At 42.5% G+C, this 24,008-nt stretch overlaps 1 protein-coding gene across 1 annotated transcript in view; it reads left to right on the plus strand.

Annotated features, from left to right (window-relative positions):
* Window positions 1–3,349: 3,349 nt before the first annotated feature.
* LOC124776041 (neutral ceramidase-like) overlaps window positions 3,350–24,008 on the plus strand; it is a 247,929-nt gene continuing 227,270 nt past the window's right edge. The window contains exon 1 of the mRNA XM_047250881.1: window positions 3,350–3,466. Coding sequence (XP_047106837.1) covers window positions 3,350–3,466 — 117 coding nt within the window. The remainder of the gene's footprint in view (window positions 3,467–24,008) is intronic.

The following is a 24,008-nucleotide window of genomic DNA, read 5'->3' on the forward strand; positions in this document are numbered from 1 at the left end:
GTTCTAATAAAACCTCATGCCATTCCAAGCATGTGTGTCAATTTGTACCTCTCTATCTACATGATTCCCTGATTTATTCAGTTTTCTGACTTTCTGATCACCCAGGAGCCAGTGAGAGCGAGTGTTCAGAAATTTGTAGGTTAGTACACTCATTAAACATTATGCGTACCCAGACCATAGTATCTGGCTCATCAAAACGACATGTTCGACAGTACTTGACGTACGCTCATATGGCGAGAAGTGTATACCCCCAGGAACGCTGAATTATATTACTTTTTCTGTTTGACGACATCCGTTATGGATTCTTCTTGGTCTAGGCTTAGTGTCTCCCCATATGCATTGTTCTTGCGTGGTGCAAGAGGATGTTGGGTTCTTTTTATCATATGTACAGTTATTACTGAAAAGACGCAGGAATTGACACTACCCTAAGCATAATATTTCCAGCAAATATTCACAGCAACAACGTAAGACGTTCAGTTCTTCTTAGCGCAACATGTAACCTACTTCTATCAGATTATTAATTACGAATGTGACCGAGAAGAAGTATAAAAATAATACGTGGACCACAGACAATTTTAATATAATCAAAAGAGGCACTTTTCGACAATATATTCCTAAATTTTCTTAACGTCAATGGCGTTTTGTGTAATGGCTCTAGATAAAAAATTTGGTAAATTAAATATGAGAAAATAACTGTGTTTTTCGAAAAATAATAAAATAAATATGACCCATGTTAGATTGTTGTTTACATGCAGATACTTTATATAAATACATCTGACTAATTTCTTTATATTATTCTAACCATATAAAATCGTAAGAAAATGAAGTTTCCATTTTCTCCTTGTCTGACCGTATTGTAAATTTATGAGATATATCGAGATCTTCTCTAAATAATAACAGTCTGTCATTGGTCAGTTCCATTACAACCCCCACTTGAGAACCTCACGCGCACACCCATCTGCACCTTTACAGTTGTAAGAGGAGTGGGGTATCATATTTCCTCCTTCCACATACGTTTCCCGAAATTTGACTAAAGCCAGAAAAATCAGAGCTATCGCGGAGGCTATCCGACAGTCTTCTCCCGATCATTCGCGAATGGAACAGCGAGGGGGAGGAGAAGGGGAGAAAGGGAGGAATGATGGTGATGTTCTGCACCCTACATCATAAGGAGGTTTGTGGCACACAGATGAAGATCCAGGATGTTACAGTCAAACGTATTTTTTGATAGTCTCTTCTAAATTTGCGGTGGGAAATTGTAGAAGTTGTCAGAATATCCAGTTGACGTTATATTTTTCTGTCTCATTATCAACTTCTATATCCCCCCTCCCTCTGACATAATTTTCCTTGATGAAGACAACCAGCTTTCGGAGTTACGAGATTTTTCCTCACAGTACGGAGTTTTTAAATTTCTGTTCTAATTGAGAAATAACAATTCTGTATTTCGCAAAAAAAAAAAAAAAAAAATTGTAGGCGAGAGTGTTGCACGTAGACGATAGTGTACCTAGGAACACCCGATGTTTTTTGGTCGGTCTTTCCGTCTAGTGAGCGATTTTTGAATCTCATGAAGGAATGCTCACAAGAGACCGACATAAGCAGTTTCCACCGTTTGCTACCGTTTTTAATGTTGTCAGGCGTGCGACAGTTTTCTTCAGCGTTAGCGAATACTAAGCTAATATCATTAATATTTGTAGCCCTTTTCCTCAGTGGCTATAAAAACATCATAAAGATACGATTACTGCCGTCTTTTGCAACTGAAATTTGTTGCTTTATACTAGACATGTTTCGCCTTTCATTTTAGGCATCTCAGTGGTCTATAGTACATCCAAAATATTTAATTATTTATATTTTGATTTGTAGTGAGTCTTTGGCAGTTTCTTTAAAGGTAAATGTTTGTATTGAGATATACACGGTTGCGTTTTTTACTTACATTCGTTTTGTGGTCTGTTAACGCAACCATTTGTTGTATTATATGTGCACATAATACAGGATTCTTCCAATAAATATCTGTTTGCACATAATGTGTACAGAAGTATATTGCACGTGCTTCTTCAGTCTAGTCACGTGACTGACTGAGGAAGGCTTGACTGGAGTTTGTTGTTCGGATGGAGATGGATGCAGTGGCGGGCCACTGTATATATATATATATATATATATATATATATATATATATATATATATATATATATGTGTGTGTTGCTTTTTTATGGTAGACTGGGCATTAGCTTGAATATTGGTCTTCTGTTGTTGTTCTGTTGGTCATTGCAAATATTTTCATTTCTATGTAAGGACTTCTGTATCAACCATTCTTCTGTTAGAGTCGGTTTTCCCTTTCTTTCTTTGCTATGGCATTACACTGCCAAGTGCGTTTCATCTCAGTGTGATGGTGATTTTCTTTTATTAAATTTTGTTGCTTATGTGGTGTGCCTACATTCATCCTTCAATGTTCTTATATGTTCTTTGTACCTGCTGTTAATATTTCTTGCAGTCATTCCAAAATCTCTAGCGCTATAGTTATTACGAGTTAATCCACAAATTCCTAAACTGTTATAGTTATCTCTCTCTTTTCTCTGTACTGTGCTACGATAACTTCTGCATATACTGCTTAGGTGCTGTACAATATATGAAATTTATATGGAATATGTTGTTCATTCTTGAATTAGAGAATGTTCTGGTGTGGATAGTGAAGCCATACTTCATCAGTCGTGCACCATCTCGTATCTTGAAACAGAAGAATATTTTTACCACGGAACATGGGATGTCTGCAAATTAACCTCTTAACAATTTTACCTGTGTTGAAAACTGAAATTTTTGTTGGTTTCCAACTGCAGCAGTTTTAAAATATATTAAACTGCAAATGTATTTTTGATAATACTACCACCTAATTTCATTTCATTTATAGATTATTAGTGAGAAGTCGAGTAATAATGTAACAAACAGTTGAATAAACATATTACTAACTACTTTCTCTAGATTGCAACGCTTTTAACCATGAATGAGTATTTACTTCTTGGCATATGACCATATTGTAACCTGAAACACGTTTTTACATTTGAAAAAATACCGTAATTTTCCTTAGTAATTTTTGTAATTTCAGAAAAAGGGTATGAAAAGTCAATCCCATTATTCTAAAATGGAATAAGGACAGGCATTAAATGTCTGTTACAGAGCTTGATTGAGGCGAAAGTTCGGAAAGTGTCACAAGGAAAAACACTCTCCCCTACGTGCATCAAGAAATATAATCTACAGGGGTTAAAGTCACACTGTTATATCAATGAATTCAGCATCTTCCACGTATGAAGTACTAATTTGTGCTGACGAGTATGTTTCCTTTTCTATTTTCAGAGTTGACATGATGCTCGGGCTTACACTCGTGGTGTTGGCAGCACTGCTGTCCACGTCAGCAGCCTCTTATATGGTCGGAATCGGAATTGCTGACGTCACAGGTCCGCCAGTAGAAGTCACTTTCGTAAGTACTCTCTTTCCTTGTGTTTCAAAAGAACTTCTGTCTCAAACGACGTGTTCTTCATGGAAAGTTCGTCCAATAACTTTCAATTCGTGAATACACTATATGCACTGCCTTTATGTGCCATACGAATTAGTTGTCTAAATGGGTCTCTGAAACAGAGAATATGATACTTGTTGATACAGTTACTAATCTATTTGAAATAGATTAAAGAAATAGACAGAACAACTTCAGAGATTTAATCTCAATAACAGACTATAAATAGTGGGAGGGACAGCAACGTCAGAAGCACAAAGTGGCTTAGAAGGGGTCAAATAATTGCGGACAATATATCCATTGTTAAAATGATTGTCTGAAAACAGAGAGAATATGTCGCTGAAAACCCCTTAGGCCGCGTCCTACGTGAGCGACAGAAGCGAGCGACAGCGAGCGACTTCTGGATACGCGACACTCCAGCGACAATCAGCAGTACCGGTCGAAAAACTCGGGTGTCCTGCGTGCGAGCGACCATGTCGCGCTACAAGATGGCTGCTTAGAGCCAACCAGCTGTTTCTTTAAAACGGCATCCCTAACTTGTAGAATACTGTAGCTACAGAATTAGGTTTCCTTAAGAAAATAAAGCGAAAAGGAATGCTGTGCATGAAATTTACAAAGGGAGGAATCTCCATGGAGAATTTCATAAATATCATCAACTATGAAGATCACCAGACAAATTCTCCGAATACAAGTGAATGAGCAGAGGAGCATTTGACTATCTCATCAATAAATTAAATACGAATGTTTTTTTACATGATCAAGAACTTTTAACAGCCAATAAATGTGGAGGAATGACTACTACATGACTAACTATGCTAAATACAAACATAAGTACACAGATTGGTATTAATAAACCAAAGCTCTCTGTGGTGTAGGGGTAGTATACACGGTTCGTGATAGCATATTTGGAAGAGGTCGTGGGTTCAGTTCCGAGCTGTCTTTATATTTTTACTGACTCAGTTACAATCAGTATACTAAGTTTTGTGTATACTGTGTACATGCATCGTTAAGTATATTTTTAAGGTCTTGCCAAAGAACTTGATCTTCATACCTATCCCAGTATATGACACACAGTTAATTCCTAATAAATTACAAAGAACCACAGAATTTGACAGATATTTGATGTTGCGAACATAATTCAGCAGCAGTCAGTGTTAAAGTCAAGCATTCCAATTACTCTAAATAGTCTGCAACAGTAATGCATACAAAATATTTGAAGGTGAAGTCAAACATTTTGTGTAACGATTTTTCTAAAAGTATGAAATAAAAAATATTAGGGAAACGTTTGGTGCACCTTATTTTGTGTTCATGATGTCGAGCATCATTCAAAGGCACGTAGAATGTTTCTCTGATCTATTTATTTCTTTTACACAAATCGTTTCATAAAATATTTGACAGATTTTTTTCATTTTTCAATTTCAAGTTTTATTCAGAAAGCATGATCTTACTGACTCCTCGTTTGCCTTCCTAACATACTTGTTTCGAAGGAAGCCTTTTTGACATTTAAATACCCCACCAATTTATCTTTTTATATGCAAAATAGCTAGGTCTTCAACAGATGAAATTTTTGAGACTTCATTTACAGCAGCTTTTCGTGAAATATTTCAATTTTTCCTATGCTTATTAATTAGGTTTTCGTTAATTACCCTGAATACCCTGATTACTTTCAAGCACTTAAATATTTTCATGCCAAACTAGACCTCATGCTGGACACTTTGATATCCCGTTTACCTGTTTCTCTCCCTTTGTTTGACTATGAAAATTTGGACAATACCTCACGGTGTAAGTTACAGGGAGTCTTATTTTCTGCTCTGCTCACGCGTTTACAAAAACGTATCGAGTGTTAATCATATGATGAAGTAGTCCTTTCTGCGTGCTGTCATTTCCAAAATTCGTCGTTTCGGTATCTTGAACCTTTTATGAGATACGACGATATTTACGACCACTTGATTCCCGAAGCGCAACGTGGGCTACCCGTCCGCGGATATAACAACCAATATCTCAAGAATGAAAAGAGATGTCATTCCGGTCTCAACTTTAAATACAGTTTATATATATTGGTTACATTCCATACGCAATAATGTATGGCCTTAAATGAACTATACGGAAGGTCTACACAATGTGATTTTACCTCTGAAAATTTTTAAAAATTATGTGCAGCCATGTACTCAATTTCGTGCAGCACAGTAACTATGACGAATAAGGAAAATAAATTCAGACCTTTATCGCTTCAAGATATAAAGGTATAGGTTGCGGAAGAATCAAATTTTTTCACCGAATAGTATTCTTATAATCGGATGTTAAGTAATTCATAGCTGCCGTCGCGTCCAATCCACTGCTTTGCCGAGAACACACGGGGCTGTCTCTCTCTGTCGCGTGTGCTGCAGTGACAAGATTCAAACACGTTTGAATTCAAACGTCGCCAGTTGGAGCGGGAGACAGGCAGTGACGCAGACGTCGCTCACATAGGACGACACTTCCGTAACCACACCTGCTGTTGTGTTTTGTCGCCTGAAGCTGTCGCGCGCTGTTGCTCGCTTCTGTCGCTCACATAGGACACGGCCTTACACTTTATGTACGTAGCTACAGCGTTCGTCATTCTAAACAGGATAAAACTTTAGGAGGTAGTCAGATAGTTATACGCAGAAAAATCTAATAAACGAGTGCTGCACATATGTAGATTATCATAAATAGTTTTTCACTTCGTATGTAGAGAATATAATGAAACACTTAAAAGCAATGACTAACCTAGAAGCTGTTAACAGACGTACCATTGTAGGCTGCGTCAAACTTGATAAATCTGTAGTACCCGGACTTCTGCGATGCATGCAGGAAGAGACTCAATGAGGTTATGGAGAGTACCGACATGTGTGTGGAGCCACGTGACTCCATTACTGTGACCAGCTAAGCTGGGTTTCCCTGCAGAGTATCCATGGCGCATACAGTCCAATCGAGGTGGTCCCAGTGATTCTCGATTGGGTTTAAATCCCGGAGTTTCTTGGACACGTGAGTACGGTAAACTCATCTCGGTGGTCTTCAAACGACGCACGTTCACTGCGAGCTGTATGACCCATTGTATAGCCTGCAGTAGATGCCATCGCGCTGAGGAAAAACAAACTGCAGACTTGCATTGATCCATTGTGGCTTCCAGAATGACAAGATCACCCAGGGAATGCCAGAAAACATTCCCCAGACAATAATGCTCTCTCCTTTGGCGTGGACCCTTCCGACGATTAATGCAGGGTGTTCGCTTTCAGACGTTTGCGCCGTACGCTGCAATGGCTATATGTCCGACGGAACATGAAATGCGATTCACCTGAAAAGGTCACCTAGCGCCACTTGACGTCCGGATGCGTTCGTCGATGAAGAGCAGTCAGCAACAGTGCACGAACCAGGCACCTCGTGCGGTGGCCCATACACGGCCACGTTCGCCGAATGATCGTTGAGGAGACACTATTGGTGGCCCCTTACTTTATCTGGGCTGTCAGCTGATCAACAGTTGCACGTCTATTTATCCATACACATCTCCGGAGCTGTTCAAATGGTTCAAATGGCTCTGAGCACTATGCGACAACTTCTGAGGTCATCAGTAGCCTAGAACTAATTAAACCTAACTAACCTAAGGACGTCACACAGATCCATGCCCGAGGCAAGATTTGAACCTGCGACCATAGCAGTAACGCGGTTCCGGACTGAAGCGCCTAGAACCGCTCGGTCAAAACCATTGCTGATGTGTTCCATGATCCTAAGAAATTGGAGGTGGGACGATAGGTGGGAAGTGAATGCGAACTATTCTGGATGGATCATCTCAGCTGCCACCAACGGCTGGGAAATGTGGTGGAGGATCAAAGATTCTAGGATCTTTGCCATGATATTCAGAAGGCTAATGGACCTGTTGTTAGTAGGGACCATAGGATCATTCGAGGGCTTAGGGATGGCAATCAGTTTGGCCTGCTTCCACTGTGGGGGAGAAGACCAATTGTGAGGCAGCAGTTTAGGTTGCTGGTAAATAAGAACAATGGCTTGCATGGGAGCTGACAGAGGTGTTCATTTAAGATGCCGTCCAAACCTGGAGCCTACTGCCCACACTTCTGCTAGAGGATCCGCTGTACTTCCACTGGGGATATAAGGTGAGGTGCAGAAAGACGTAGCCTTTTTCTTAAAATGATAATGGCAGCCAGAATAATGTGTTTGTCTAGGAGTTCATCAGGCGTAAGACCTTGGACAATAAATTGGTTCTGGGCCTCATATGTATCGGCCAGAGTTTCAACCACACGGAGGGCATAGTGAGTTAAGTCATCCACTGCGCAGATGTAATGGTTCGTCTTCACTGTGGTGTGGCATGGGACTTGTGCAACAGACTATTATGATTTATTGGTGGAGAAAGGCGGACATCTTGTCCTCCCATTGTTTTCTAATCAGCGATGCAGTGGCAGAATTCACGTTGGAGGCACCTAATGTAATACTTATCTCAAGGGTCTAGAAACTGCTTCCATAGGCTGCAGTAACGATTCTTTGGATTTCCAGTTCGCCCAACAGGGGAGACAAGTCATCCAGTGAGGTTAAATGCTTTGCGTCTTGCGACAATGGAAGAAGAAGCCTTCATGGCTTTCTGGATATTTGTGATTAGGTAATCAACAGCACTAACCAGATTGGCAGGCATTGTTAGGTCGAGGTTTTGACAAGTGCTGTTGTTGAGGATCCTGGAAAATTTGTCCCAATCTGTAATGGTCAAGATAGAACAGATGTCTAAAGACAGAGCGACATCAGTAAGGGGCAGGAGTATGGTGTCATGGTCCAAGACCAGTTTGTGCAGTGTTTCCAATGAAAACTGCGCCACAATGTTATTGAAAATGGCCACAGCCAGAACTTCTGGCTGGCAGTCAGAACAAACTAGTATACTGATGGGAGTGTGGGGCCATAGACCGATAGTGCTACAGGACCTTCCAGCTGAAGCAGGCATCTGCCATTTGGATTAGCAATGCAAGACTGCCAAGCTGGATACTTGGCATTGAGAAATGACCCAACAATGAGTTTGTCAAATGGTGCCAGCATATGGGGGTCTACTTCAAGAAGTGGTAGGTTTGAGCTCAAATACGCTGCAGCAAGAGTAATAGCACGAAGGCGGGTAGAAAAAGTGACTGCCATAGCCTATATATGCTCTAGTGGTGGGAGAGCTTCGTGATTTTGGACGAGGGTCTCATGTAGGAACACTGCCGTGCCCCATATCTTCGATGGAGTTGGTCAGTGCGATAGAAAACCGTGTTGTAGAGACGAAAATCGTCTGCAGGTTTCAGGTGGGTTTCTGACACAAGCAAAACGTCCACATGGCGGTCGTAGAGGAAGGTGTTCACTTCAGTCTTCATACATTTCACGACATTAGCATTAAAAATACAAGCAACTAAATCCCTGTGAGGCTGATGATTGTGCAGCAGGCGATTCACCATTATAACAAAATCTGGCTGAGCCCATCAAAATCTTTGTGAGCCGGTCCTCCAACTGACAGATCTTTTGAGCTGTTTGCAAATGACAGCCCTACAGTGGGGCTGCGTGAACAGAGAAACGACCTGGTGGATCTCTCTCATGTCATTCTGGAAAGAAGTATCTGTCTCCACAACTGAGGGGATATGGAGAAGGTGCCATTATGGTGGCCTCTGACATTTCAGTTGACCATCAGTGGTTTAACGGTCGTTGAGTTTACCTCTTAAATGTGGAAGTGGGTGCAGCCCCGTGACAATGAGGGTGTCCGATTTGTCCCTGGTTTCTTTCTTCAAGGGTGGGAAGACTTTATAGCCTTCTGGTATGTAGGTCAACCCTTCCAGGATGCTCGTTAGTGGTGCCCAAACAGTGGACGGATGTGGCCTTTTCTGAGGCTAGGTGTTTGCAGTCCTTTGACAGAGGAGAGCTGGCACACGTGACACCCTGAAAAGGCAGTGAACAGTATTTGGCAAATACGTTCGACTTCCTCTCTCCTAACAAGGGCGACAACATGGGTGGGCTTAGGGATTAACCTCTGGGTCTCAGGGTCCTTTTTGTTGTATTGATATACCAAAGTATCCAGAAACTTGAAGCGGATTAATTTATCTCTGACGTCTGTTTCTGTAACTTTGCAGGGAACGTCTTTGATGACGATTTTTGTTCTTCTGTCGCCAGAAGGCTGATGAGTGTAGTAGTCTATAGCCCTCGACTTCACAAAGTAGAGGACCTGGAGATAATCGTCCTCGTGCTTTTTCTGGTAAACTGCCCACAGTTGACCTGCAATAAGGCGTTGCAGCTCAGTGTTCAGTTTAATGTAGTTTATGGGATTGTACACCACGATAAAATGGATTTTCTCCTTCTTTGGTGGTGGTGCAGGTGGATTCTGAGAAGAGTTGGGAGCAGGAGCACGTCCTGCTCCAGATGTGGAGGCATCTGAATATCCAAATCATGGTTGCTGCCATGGGGGGGGGGGGGAGGGGGAGACTGACGGGGTTGGAGTCCCCAGAAAGACCGTTGGGCCGACGAGGTGTTGTAGACGAAACAGCACCCGTCGTTGCGTCCACGTGATGGTTGGTCGCATCAGTGTTGAGGGCGACATGGCTTGACTATCACTGGGTAAGAGGTCCTTTACTAGGCTGCCAAGAGAGTAAGAGAGTCATCAGATGACGAAGAGGAAGATCAGTCTGTTACACAAGGCTGTAGACAGGTTCAGGTGAATCTGTATCACTGTGAGTGGCTTCTGGTGATTTTTTTGGCGGGAGACACGATGCGCTCGGTCCTTAGACCATTGTGTGGTATCAATATCGGCGTCTCTGGCAGCTTGCCAGGATGGCCGTCTACCGGCTCATGACAAATTGCCGGGTGAAGGGGCTATGGAAGAGTCACCTAGCAAAGGATTTCTGTCATTGTCATTATTCATGCTTTGCCTCAGCCATGTAGCCAGGTCCTTGGCAGATGCCTATATGTGCCTGTTACAACGGAAGCATACAGAAAAACGATGGTGCCTTAGAATACAGATGAGCAATCAATGTTGACTCAGACACTAGTACTAAATGACGCTGAGCAGCACTCGTGACAGTCACACATGACACACATGTACTCGCAAGTAAACACTGTCAGGGCTCCAACCTGTCTAATACCGTGGCTTTTTTTTATTTTTTATTTTTTTTTGTGGGAGGTTGAAATGCAGCTTCACTGGTGGCTCACAGTCTTACTGTCTTGGTGGATACGAAAACTGTTCCATTCCACAATGATATCATACCAGAGACATCACTGGAGTGTGGCGCTGCATCTTGAAGTCCCATACTACCCTCTGATGGTGGAAGTTCAGGTTGCAGGCAAATATTTACTAGCTACATTATGTATCAACGATGGTGGTTGATGATGGTCAGTACCCATCAAGTGGTCGAGTTAACACAGACGCTTCATTAGTAGCTACAATTGTTCTATCGTTAGCCATGGTCAGAATTTGAGTCCACCAAGGATGGTGAGAGGAACAGGGTGTCACAGTCAGTGCTGGGGAGGCATTGTGACAATGTTTTGTAAGCCAGCAACTGTGTTGCATAGGGCTTCTACTTTGCCATAGAGACGCCTTGTCTTCTCTCGCATAGACGTCTTGATAGTGGCCATGTCTGTTTCCTCATGGAGGCAACTTCCCTCGTGAGGGGAAAGGCATGCAGACTCTACCAAAGCACCTTATTCTGCAGGTGCTGGAGGGTCTGCATCTGGGAAACACTTATCATAGCCCACACAGTGGAGCAATAGTTGAGAGAAGGGTGGACAACCATCTGGTACAGCCAGAGCTTGGAGTCGAGGTTCAATTCCCTGGGTACAACACTTTTATCAGCTTGAGTTCTTTTTAGGTAACATATTCTACATGGCTGAGGAAGAGCAGTTGTTTTGTCCATCTTGACACCTAAATATTTGGTATCAGGTGTCCACAGGACCTGGACGCCTCCAAATAGTGTAGTTGTGATGGAGGATGGGGTGCTGTTTAGTGCAGTAGACTGTTATAGTTTTGGTGGGATTAAGGGCAATCTTGTTGGAACGACACCAGGTCGCTGCTGCATTCACGTCACTGCTGGTCACTGCCTCTGTAGGGAGCAATGAGCTGGTCTGTATCGTGGACAGTGGTATAGAGCGCCATATAATCGGCTTATTGCGCCAGGTGGCAGTGTGGGAGGCCTGGCATATCGTTAACATGGGAGATAAAACAGAGCTCTGAGGGATATCCATCGACATGTGACTTAAGCTGGAGCATTGAGCTTGCTGAGTAACCAGGCAAGCCCTATCATGTAAGAAATTCATATTCTTCATATAGATGTCGGCGATGGTCGTCTGTGCCAGCATTTTATACACAAGATTGTCCCGCCAGATCGCGTCATACCTGTTTTGCTATTCCATGAAAACCGCTGTGGTCGTCCTGTTGGAGTTACAGACCTTGCTGACATGATCTTAGATCCTAAGGACTTGGAGTTTGGCTGACAGGTGGGAAGCGAATCCAAACTGTTCTGGACAGATTGTGCCAGCCGCCACCAGAGGCTGGGAAATGCGGTGGAGGATGATTGTGTCTAGAACCTTTGTCATGGTATTCAGAAGGCTAATGGGCCTCTTGTTGGTAGGAACCATAGGATCCTTTGAGGTCCTGGGGATGGCAATCATTTTGGCCTGCTTCTATTGTGATGGAAAAAGGCCAGTTGTGAGACAGCAGTTCAGGATGCTGGTAAATAAGGCCAGCGGCTTGCATGGGAGTCAGTGTTTGTTTATGATGCCATCCAAAGCTGGATCCAAGTGTCCAGGCTTTCACTGGAGGATCCATTGGATTTCCTCTGGGGACATTAGGTGAGTGGCAGTCAGAGGTGGTCTTTGTCTGAAAGCGGCAACAGCCACTAGAATATCACGTTCATCTTGGAGTTCATCAAGTGTGAGGTCCTGGGTGAACAATTGAACAATTGGTTCTGGCCTTCAAACGTATCCGCCAGAGTTTGTACCACACAAAGGGCATTATAAGTTAAGCCATCCAGTGCACAGATGGTATGGTTGGTCTTCACTGTGGAGTGCCACAGGGCTTGTATAAAAGCCCATTCAGATTTATGTTGGAGGAGGAAGGCAGACATCTTGTCCTCCCATTGTTCCATTTCCCAATCAGAGAGTCGGTGGCCGAATTCACGTTGGAGACGCTTCATGCAATGCTTATCCTGAGGATCACGAATTTGCTTCCACCACCTGAGGTAGTGGTTCTTCTGGATTTTGAGTTCATGCAAGGGGGGAAGCATGCCATTAAGAGGTTTTAGAGCCTGTGGGACAATGAAAGTAGAGGCCTTCATTGCCTTTTCGATTTTTGTAGTATGTTAATCAACGGCACTAACCAGACTGCAGATGATGTTAGGTCGAGATGTTACTGAGTGGTGTTATTAAGTGTCCTTGAAAATTCATCCCAATCCATGATGATCAATGTTGAACAGACGTCTAAAAACAGAGCAATGTCGGTAAGGTGCAGGACCATGGGGTCGTGGTCACAATCCAGTTCATGGAGTGTTTCCAACGAAAACTGAAACGCAAAAATATTCTTGAAAATGGCACCAACGCTTAGTTTTGAGATCTTCCCCAACAATGAGTTTGTGAAATGATGTCAACGTAAGGAGATCAGCTTCAAGAAGTGGTAGAGTAGTGCTCAAATAAGCCGCAGCAAAAGTTATAGCACCAAGGTGAGTAGAAAGAGTGACTACCATAGCCTCTGTATGTTCGAGTAGTTGGAGAAACTCATGATTATGGATGAATGGCTTATACAGAAACACTGCCATGTCCCCATCTCGGCGATGGAGTCGGTCAGTGCGATTGCAAACCATGTTGCAGAGATGAAAATTGTCGGTGGGTTTCAGGTGGGTTTATGAGACAAGTAAAATGTCCACATGGTGATCGCAGAGGAAAGTGTTCAGTTCAGTCTTCATACCTTTAAGGCCATCAGCATTAAAAATACAGACAAGTAGATCACGAATACGCTGATGGTTGTGTGGTGGGCGATTCGGCAATCTGGATGAGCCCTTCAACAAGGGCAATGTTCTTAATCAGCCCGTCCTCTGACCGACGGATCTTTTGAGATGTTTCACAAATGACAACCCTGATGTGGGGCTGCATGAACAGAAAGATGACCTGGAGGATCTCTCGCATATCGTCCCGGAAAGAAGGATCTGTCTTCACCACTGGAGGAGCATCCCAGGTGGGCTGCTTGATCCTGTGATGGGCAGGGTGGGCGTGGTGGCTGGTGGAGTAGGCGCCGCGATGGTGGGTTGTGCCATTTCAGCAGACTGGCGGGAGGAGGCCACAGACAGGGGACGTTGGTATGCGTCACAGAAGACGGATGGGCAGGAGGAAACTGAGTCGCAGCATCGAATGTGATTGTAGGGGATGGAGCCAGAGGGGGCTTCTGTGTCGCAGATGCGTCAGGCGCCTGAGCATCAGTGGTGGGGTGGTCTTCGGATTTACCCCGTCAGACGGAGAAATGGGTGCGTCCCGTGACGGCGGGGGTGGCCAATTCGTCCTTGGCTTCCTTCGTGGAGTCGGGAAGACTTCAGAGCCATCTGGTACATAAAACAACTCTTCCAGGAAGACAGATGGTGGGGGTCGTGGCCGTGGCTGGCAGTATTTCCCATTTATATACCTACGATTGCGGCCGCTGGCACCAATTAGAGTGGGCCGAAACGAGGCGTGTGCGGCAAGTAATTTGGGTAACACACAGCAGCTCCCGCCCGTCGCGGGACCGAGTCACGTCAAGTGGCTCGAGGGGCCGGGGCCACGTTTGAAACTGGCGCTCCCGCTTTCCTACAGGCGTCGAGCATCCGTCGGTGCTTCCTTTGGAAAGCTCGAAAATTTTATTCGAATTGACGCGGCTAGAAATGCGAAGGGATTTTATTCTTCGTTCCGATTCTTCACATGGCCTTCCACTCAGACGTCGTAGTATTCCGATCACAGCGATGAAGGCAGCCACCGCAACTCTCGGGAACAACTGGGGCATCCAGTGCAAAAATCGTTACTCCTTCACACAAATTACAGGTCGCCGGTTCCCGCTGCTTGCTGCGGCGCCTTCCGTTCAGAGCCAACTTGTACGTATATCTCCATGCGATAGGTCCGGTCCCACACTCGCTGCGTCAACCCGACAACGTCTTCCACCACGTCCCGGAGCACCCCCCCCCCCCCCCCCCCCCCACCACAGGACGTCGCCTCGTTACTCCTTGCGTAGGCCCCAGAGGGCGCTGCTTACCGCCCTGACCGTGGCAGGAAAGATAAACCACCAGAGTGGCACTATCGATATGAGCCGCCACGGCTCAGTAACTTTCTAGATCCTGTAACAGTTAATGTCATTACTAATTAATGTGGTTAACGTACATGAAATTTCAGATGTATATCTTTAGTACCCGTGTCATTCACGAACGAAATGTTTTGAATATAATTGCAGTACACGTGAACGACAAATCAAGCTGAAAGTGCGTGGTCGCAGCTCTGTCACATCCTAAAATGACTAACTCTAAGCTCCAAACTGTTCATTCAATTAGTCTACGTTAACGCGAATCATGTAATGGTGGAAGTCCACTTCTCACATGTTTCGTGTCCATGTAAGAGACGAATCACTAGACAAGGCTCACATACACATGGCCATTCTAATAGCCTATAAATCTCAAAGAAATTAACAACCTTTACGAAAAGAATCAGCTGCAGTGTCGTGATGACGGCAGAGATTAATAAATCTTGCAGTCTCGATGACTTCTCCTCTTTCATAAACGCTGCCACGTCCTTTCCATTAGTAATAGATTCATAAATTGCTCTGTGACAATAAGAAGACAGGTGTATTACTTCATAGAAATCCGTAGCCATTTGCTCCTAAAAAAAAAAATCAAGCAATTACAATTTATTTTCTGTTAAATTACTATTTAATTTGTCGGCTTTTGTCATCCTAAAGTGAAAGACTCATGGGCACCTAATATCAGTACATATATGGGATGAGAGTCTGTTGTTCCCATTATCAAAGGAAGAAAGACCAGAGCTTAGCGTTCTGCAGACTACAGGAATGGTAGAGATGATGCATAAGCTCAGAGTGGACAAGGATAGGGAAGGAATTCGACCTCTGCAAGGAAGAAATTCAACCTCTGCAGCAGCGCGGGATTCGCCGAGCGGTCTTGGGCGCTGCGGTCATGGACTGTGCGGCTGGTCACGGCGGAAGTTCGAGTCCCCCTCCGGCATGGCTGTGTGTGTTTGTAATTTAGGTTAAGTAGTTTGTAAGGTTAGAGACTGATGACCTTAGCAGCTAAGTCCCATAAGATTTCACACAAATTTGAACATTTGAACGACCTCTGCAAAGAAACTACCGCAGCAGTCGCCCTAAGCAATTTAAAGAAACCATGGGAAATTTAGTCTATACAGTACAACAGGAAAGCAATTCCTGAGGCCACTCCTGTGTACCACTGTCCTAACGACGAAAGCGCTCCATTTGATTTTTTCCTTACATTTCCTAAATTACAACGCTTGCACGCTTTACGTGTGCTTTCCACATACGTTACCTCATCGTAAGCACAAACTGTGGAGCTCTGATATAGTACAACACAGAAACAGATAGAATCTTCTGAAATGTGCTGTTACGGATGAACACCGAAGGTTATACAGGTAGAGCGTATGACTCATGTAGACTTGAACGGAGAAGAAGGGACTGATTGTTTATAAACATCTGGGGCATCAATAAACAATTCCTTAGATAACTAAAAGAAGACTGGCGTGAGAAATGAATACAATAAGCAAGTTCAGATGCATGTAGGTCGTGGAAGATGAGATGAGGAGTCTTTACAGTAGAGTCAAGAGCTGCATGCACAGTTTTCTGAATACAGACTACAAGCCGATAATAGTCAAGATTCGTTAAAGTCGAAGCTCTGTGGAACAGCTACCCTTTCGTGTCACTCTTTGTCTGTACTATTACATTTGTACCCTCAGTTTTTCTTCATTAATGTTCGTTGTGAAATTAATTAGGCTTCAGTTAACTTCATCTTCTGGGTGTTGTGTGCTGTCCTTAGGTTAGTTAGGTTTAAGTAGTTCTAAGTTCTAGGGGACTGATGACCATAGATGTTAAGTCCCATTGTGCTCAGAGCCATTTGAACCATTTGAACTTCATCTTCCTTTCTAGGCTGCTGTTTAACAATGCTCTCATTTGCTCACTTGACTAGTGTTTTATCTAAGCTGGTTTTGAGGCTCGTTTGTATACGGATATTGCTGTTTTTTCCTACAAATTTCCCTAAACTACGTTATTCACTATCATACTTAAAAATTCAAATAAAATCCATGATAATCTCCGTTGTCTCGGTAGGGATATGGTAACTGCACGGCCTGAGAAAAAATAAAAATAAAAAATAAAAGTGAAGAACGACGCACCACGAAAGAATTATCCCAACGGTTCACAAATCAGTATATGTGAAGCATATGTTCAGACAAACAAATGATTTCAGAGAAATTGCATGATTTGTTCAAGAGAAATAGCTTCAAAAGTTGAGCAAGTCCACCTGTGGCCCTTACGCAAGCAGTTATTCCGCTTGGCATTCTCTGATACACTTCTTGGGTGTCCTCCTGAGGGATATCGTGCCAAATTTTGTCCAATACGCGTGTTAGATGGTCAAAATCCCGCGATGGTTCACGTCCCTGCGCCTAATGCTCCAAATGTTCTATATTGGGGAGAGATCAGTCGACCTCGTTAGCCAAGATGGGGTTTGGCAAGCACGAAGGCATGCAGCAGAAACTCCCACCATGCGAGGGTGGGCGTTATCATATTGAAGTATAAGCCCAGGATGGGTTGCCATGAAGGGCAATAGAACGGGGCGTAGAACATCGTCGACGTACCGCTTTAATGTAAGGGTGCTGCGGATGAGAACCAAAAGGGTCTTGCTATGAAAAATGGCGGCCCTGATCATCACAACTTGCTCTTGGGCCGCATGGCGAACAACATGCAAGTTGATATGCACCCACTCTCCGTGATTCCAAGACACGTCTTCGCTGGTCGTTGGGGCTCATTTCGAAGTGAGATTCATCACTGAAGACAATTCTACACGAGCCAACGATATTACTGGCCGAAGACGTGTCTGGAGACGCCCAAAACAGCGGTGGTATACCAGCTTGATTGATGCAGGTCATACGGCCCCACAACCACGAGTGTTGGAATAATGGTCTGGGGTGCCTTTTCTTTTCATAGTTGGTCCCGTTTGGTTGTCATCTACGGCCAGTTTTGTTGTCCTTCGTGGCAAGCCATCCTGGTATTACCTATCAGCATGATAATGTCCACCTGCACATGGCGGGAGTTTCTACTGCTTGTCTTCACGCTTACCAAACACTGCTTCGGTCTACAAGGCTGCCGGATCCCTCCCCAATTGACAACGTTTGGAACATTATGGGCCGGTCGCTGCAGCAATCTCGGTATTTTGATGATATAACGTGCCAGATGGACGGAATGTGGCACGTTATCCCTCAGGATGATGGCTCTGAGCGCCATGCGACTTAACTTCTGAGGCCATCAGTCCCCTAGAACTTAGAACTAATTAAACCTAACTAACCTAAGGACATCACACACATCAATGCCTGAGGCAGGATTCGAACCTGCGACCGTAGCGGTCGCTCGGTTCCAGACTGTAGCGCCTACAACCGCACGGCCACTCCGGCCGGCCCTCAGGATGATATCCAACAACTCTGTCGGTCAGTGCCAAGCCGAATAACTGCTTGCATAAGGGTCAGAGGTGGACCAACTCGTTATTGATTTGTTGAGTTTTTGAAGCTCTTTGTCATGGATAACTCAACCAATCTTTCTGAAGCAGTAATCATTTGTTTGTCTGTACATGATATCTACCGATTTCCGTCCCGTTCGCGTAATACCTTCATGGTGCATCAATTTTTTTTTGGTGCTACATTGTATTAGAATTATATGTATTAGGTAATAAAAACTGTTAACAATATGTGTGATGTAAAAATACTTTATTGTTGTCACGGACATATTCCGCAAATCCACCACAGATCCACAGATCCACCAGTCTCATAAAGTCAGACCTCAAACTGGCTACAAAGCAATGAACAAAACTTATTCTGCCTCTCTGGCATATTTACAGACTGTTTATCGTAGCCCTACCTTTGTGACGTGACTGAGAGGTGGAAAGGCTTTGCATGGAAATTGTTTCCACACCTAGCTCGTAACACTGATAGTGCCATATTTAATCTACGTAGCGAAAAGCGATCTCGGAATTTGTGTAAGTGTGTGTGTGTGTGTTTGTGTGCGTGCGTGTGTGTGTGTGTGTGTGTGTGTGTGTTTGTGTGTGTGTGTGTGTGTGTGTGCTTGTGTTTGTCTGCGTTCATTGTATTCAGGGAGGAAGAACAGAGATAACGTGCATGCAGGCACAAATACGCAACCGCTCCGCCATAACAAATAGAGGCAGTGCTTTTAATAACGCATCCGCGCGTGTAATGCATTTATCGTTAGACTGTAGGGCGAGGTGTTCTAGTAACTGCTGCAATTGCCGATTACAGTTGTGACACATTTCAAACTTGTAAGGCGCACTATGTAAGACACTAACGGCTGCCGGTGTGATAATCGTGTGCCACCTACGAGTTTCTATTCTAAAGGCACGATGCAGTGCTGAAAGTATTCAAATATAAATTAATTTATATATTTTAGTGTTTCATACAGTTATTATTTATTCGTTATAGTTTTAATAAACAGGTATATTTTTAATGATTTTAATTAGTTTCTGTGTAAGTGTGAAGTTGGGCTGCTGAAGCAATTTTGACGAAGCAGTGCAAAGATGCAAATGCATCAGATTGTAAATGTGTGTAGAAAATTCTGTTGCAACATCCATTTCGAGGACAGTTTTGAGGGAAAAGTGGCGTAATCAGACAGGAATATGGTATAGGCTGTTCTACACCAAATCGTCCACATTTAAAGACAGTAACAAAAAATTATGTCAGAGATTTACAAGAATCTTGGCACTGCTATTAAAAACGATTATGTCGTAGTAAAGAGACACAAAAATTGCGCTGTAGGCCATGTGTTTTGTTCTCTTCCGAAGTGTTGCGGCCAAAAAAATAACGTGAGTGACACGCTAAATTGCAAGGACTGTATTTCATCTGTATGGACGCTCACTAAATGTGGCAGTAGAGGAACATATTTCTATTTTAACAATGCCTTCATATTTAATGTTCAGACACATAACGAACCAGTGAGGAAAAATAGACAGACTGTGAGCTGCCTTATTGATGTCACATGTTTCCCAGTTCCACAAGAACTTGCTTTCAGAACACACGATGCAACAGAGTACAGTGATAATGGGGGAAATTATGTTGAATCCTACACTTAATGATACAGAAAGAGGAATATTTGTCAAATCACTTGCAGACTTCAAGTGTTTCTCATGATATCCCAAGTAACATAAAAAATGAGCCCATCTATTACATTGCTGAGGTCGTTTGTACAGAAATTTTGAAAGAACTAAAATAAACTCTCCAGTTTCAACATTTTGAGGTAAAGGACTTATAGAAACGCCATTTCTGGCGGTTATTAGGGATGAAACGATAGATGTTTCAAGCCAGTCCCACCTTTCAACTGTTTTGCGGGATGTTTTATCCGATGGTGATGTGTGTGAGAGACGTGTGTTGATGTCAGTAATAACAAAAGAGCTGCTAGCTGATAGGAACTCTGTTTGACTGCATAATTGAATTTGATTGCAATAGAAAACAGACACACGGAGGCTCTGCTATCATCGCTGGCTAATCTAATGAGATACAAAAACTTGTGATACGAAAATAGACCTCAACTCTTCTCTTACATTGCTATGCTCATAAACTGAATCTCGTACTGAAACTGCCTGTTGAACTTTTACGTGATTGCAAAATGTTTTCTCCGACAGTTACTGGTTTCTCTTCTTTTCATCCAAATGGTCTAAAAGGTCCGACTCTTTGGATGGTTTGAACAAGTGTTTTTATTCAGTATCCAACACAAGATGGTTGTATATGAGCAGATTAAACGAACTATTGGCAAACTATAAGAATGAAGTCGAAGAGCTTTTCAAGTCTACGAGAGATGATCTTGTTCCATGGGGTGGCGAAACATGAGCGTGTGCCAGCGACTTTTACCTGAGATCAATTTAGTTGCAATTTGCGGCTTAATCTTTTTTTCGTATATGCTTTCCAAGTCAACAGCTCTTTTCAAAACACTGCAAACTAAACTAATTGATACTTGCTTTGTAAATAAAACTGCCTTTTCTTGCTGCAGCTTAACTTATTTTTCCCAGATGCGTTTCGCGTTTTTCTTGCTCTTAGGCATCATCAGTGGGGCCTATAGCGATACAGTTTTGTTATTTTCAGAGTATCAAACAGTTAACGTCGCGATTTTTTATGCAAATAAGTAATTACATACTATTTGCTGTGATCTTGCTCTTCTCTCATCTGGTATGGAGCTCGCACTACCACTTTGTTACCGACACGTAAGCACAATTTTGTATTCTGAACTTTTTCGCACCGTTCACCACGTTTCTCCTTCTTTTTTGTTGTGTACTATTATTTTTTTGCCACTCGATATACTTATTCCTTCGGACACTGAGCTTTTAACAAAGTAAATGTTGTAATGAAGTTATTACGCGATAAATCTGAAGTGTGGTCTAAAACCAAGCCAGAAGAAAGCCTCCAAGAAGGAAGCAATGGGAGTGCGTGACTGGCAGAGAAACATCGTACCATACTTGGTTTTGTGAAATTGTTGATTCTCTCTCACGTTAGTTATCTGACTGGTTTGCTGACTTGGGTAATTTAGAGTTTCTTTCACTTATGAATTGTGAAGCGTATGGCCACTATATATAAAACTCCACTGAGGGTGTATTTAGTTCCTTGACGGTATGGTGCAGTAGACATTTTGATATCCATCGACTAAGAACGAAACTGTCTGTGATATTTCTTCTAGGTAATTCCTGATCCAGCTGTTATTGAGACAAAACCAATGTCTCACCTCCTGTGTTCGAAACTAAGCGGTACCTGAAGCATCAAAGTTAATGAAGTTAGTTTTAACCATTCCTGCAACCAGTGCTTCGGCAGGAAGACCATTTTCGGTGTCGAAGAGAAACTGCAACCAGTGCTTCAGCAGAAAGGCCATTTCCGGTATCGAAGAGAACCAAAACTTTTCTTCGAAATACACAGTCGCAAACCAGAGTTTCTCAACTTGCCTTGTTCTCCATTGAAAAACTTTTGTTTCAAGAAAAAAACGATCGCCCACGTCTATGAAACGACAAGTGTCATTCTACGATACCGTGATTGAAGTTTTCGATAAGAAGGATCGCAGAATTGACCTCAAATATGAATAAAACTGTGAATACCGGAACTTTTAATTTGTTGCTTATTCATGTAGATACAATAACAGGTATTTTCCGAGTACCTGGTGCCGCTCAGTTCGCCTTTCTTACGAGATTACGCCTTGTACTTCCTTGTAGTTTAATGGACGTCATACAATATCACTCAGTGTAACACTAGGGCTTGATGCGACCTAATAACGGACAATGGTAAACAGTAACACTGTAATAATAATAATAATAATAATGATAATAATAATAATAATGACCGTAATAATAATAATAATAATAATAAGGCCCGGGAAAAGAATAGGCCTCCGGTATGTTCTGCCAGTCGTAAAAGGCGACGAAAAGAACAAACCACTAATAGGGCTAACCCCCCTTTTAGTCTGATTAGTTGGTTCAGGACAGAACTAAAGAAGCCTCGGACAAGCGCCGTCATGGTCGGGGACGACGCTTGAACCCTATGCCCGCCCACAATGGTAACGACACTGCTAGCCAACTGGAAAATGATTTAAATTCAAATAGAGGTGTTTTGCAGGATATGCTTCCTGCAACCACCCTAGAAGGAAAACAAAGACAGAGGATGAGATGGTCAGATGAAGTTAATCGACACCTCATGTTCTGTTATTACCAAGCAACAAACCTAGGAACCAACACAACTGGATACAGATCACAAGTATACACAACATTTATTACCAGATACCCACAATTAAAATTTTTAACAGAACAACGACTAGCTGATCAGATCCGTGTAATAATAAAAAATAACAGGATACCCCAGTCAGAATTAGAAAACATCAAACAACAAGTACAACAAATACTGGAACAAAATAATGTGCAATCAGAAGAAGAAAAAAATACAGTAATGGACTCAAACATCCCAGAGCAAACAAACAAAGAACAACACGCACCAATTAAACAATCAGAGGAAAACGAAATCTTAAGACAGCCACCAGAACAAGCACAAATAGAACACGAAGTGACACAGATGTTAGATATAGAGGAAAAATTTCAGCTAACATATATAGAATACAAAGACACAAATACAGACATTAGACCATTCTTGCATAGACCACCAAATAACCCACAAGTCGAAACAACAATAAAAACTATCGACACAATCATACACAACAAAATAAATGAAAACACAACTATGGAAGAGTTACAAATACTGGTTTATATAGGAGCACTCACTACACTAAATATACACACTAGGCAGAGATCAGAACCAACCAACACACAGAAGAAACCCACAAAACCAGCATGGCAACACAGGCTACAGATCAAAATAGAAAAACTGAGAAAAGACATCGGACCGCTAACACAATTTATAAGAAATGAAATCTCGGAAAAAAAACGACAAAGGTTAGGTAAAATCTCACAACAAGAAGCGACAGAGCAATTAGACGAAAAGAAGCAGAAATTACAAGCATTAGCCAAACGACTCAGAAGATACAAAAAAAGTGAAAATAGAAGGAAACAAAACCAAACATTCAACACAAACCAAAAGAAATTTTACCAGACAATAGATAACACACACATTAAAATAGACAATCCACCAAACATAACAGACATGGAACACTTCTGGAGCAACATATGGTCAAACCCGGTACAACATAATAGGCATGCATGATGGATACAAGCAGAAACAGACACATACAAGATGATACCACAAATGCCTGAAGTGATAATTTTGCAACATGAAGTCACCCAAGCAATTAATTCTACTCACAATTGGAAAGCCCCTGGAAATGATAAAATAGCAAATTTCTGGTTAAAGAAGTTCACCTCAACACATTCACATCTAACTAAATTATTTAACAGTTACATTGCAGACCCATACACATTCCCTGATACACTTACACACGGAATAACATATCTGAAACCTAAAGATCAAGCAGACACAGCGAACCCAGCTAAATATCGCCCCATAACATGCCTACCAACAATATACAAAATATTAACTTCAGTCATTACACAGAAATTAATGAGACATGCAACACAGAACAAAATTATAAATGAAGAACAAAAAAGCTGTTGTAAAGGAGCACGAGGATGTAAAGAGCAACAGATAATAGATGCAGAGGTGACATATCAAGCTAAAACTAAACAAAGGTCGCTACACTACGCATACATTGATTAGCAAAAAGCTTTTGATAGTGTACCCCACTCATGGTTAC

Source organism: Schistocerca piceifrons, chromosome 2, assembly GCF_021461385.2.
Source record: "Schistocerca piceifrons isolate TAMUIC-IGC-003096 chromosome 2, iqSchPice1.1, whole genome shotgun sequence".
NCBI classification, from domain to species: Eukaryota; Metazoa; Arthropoda; class Insecta; order Orthoptera; family Acrididae; genus Schistocerca; species Schistocerca piceifrons.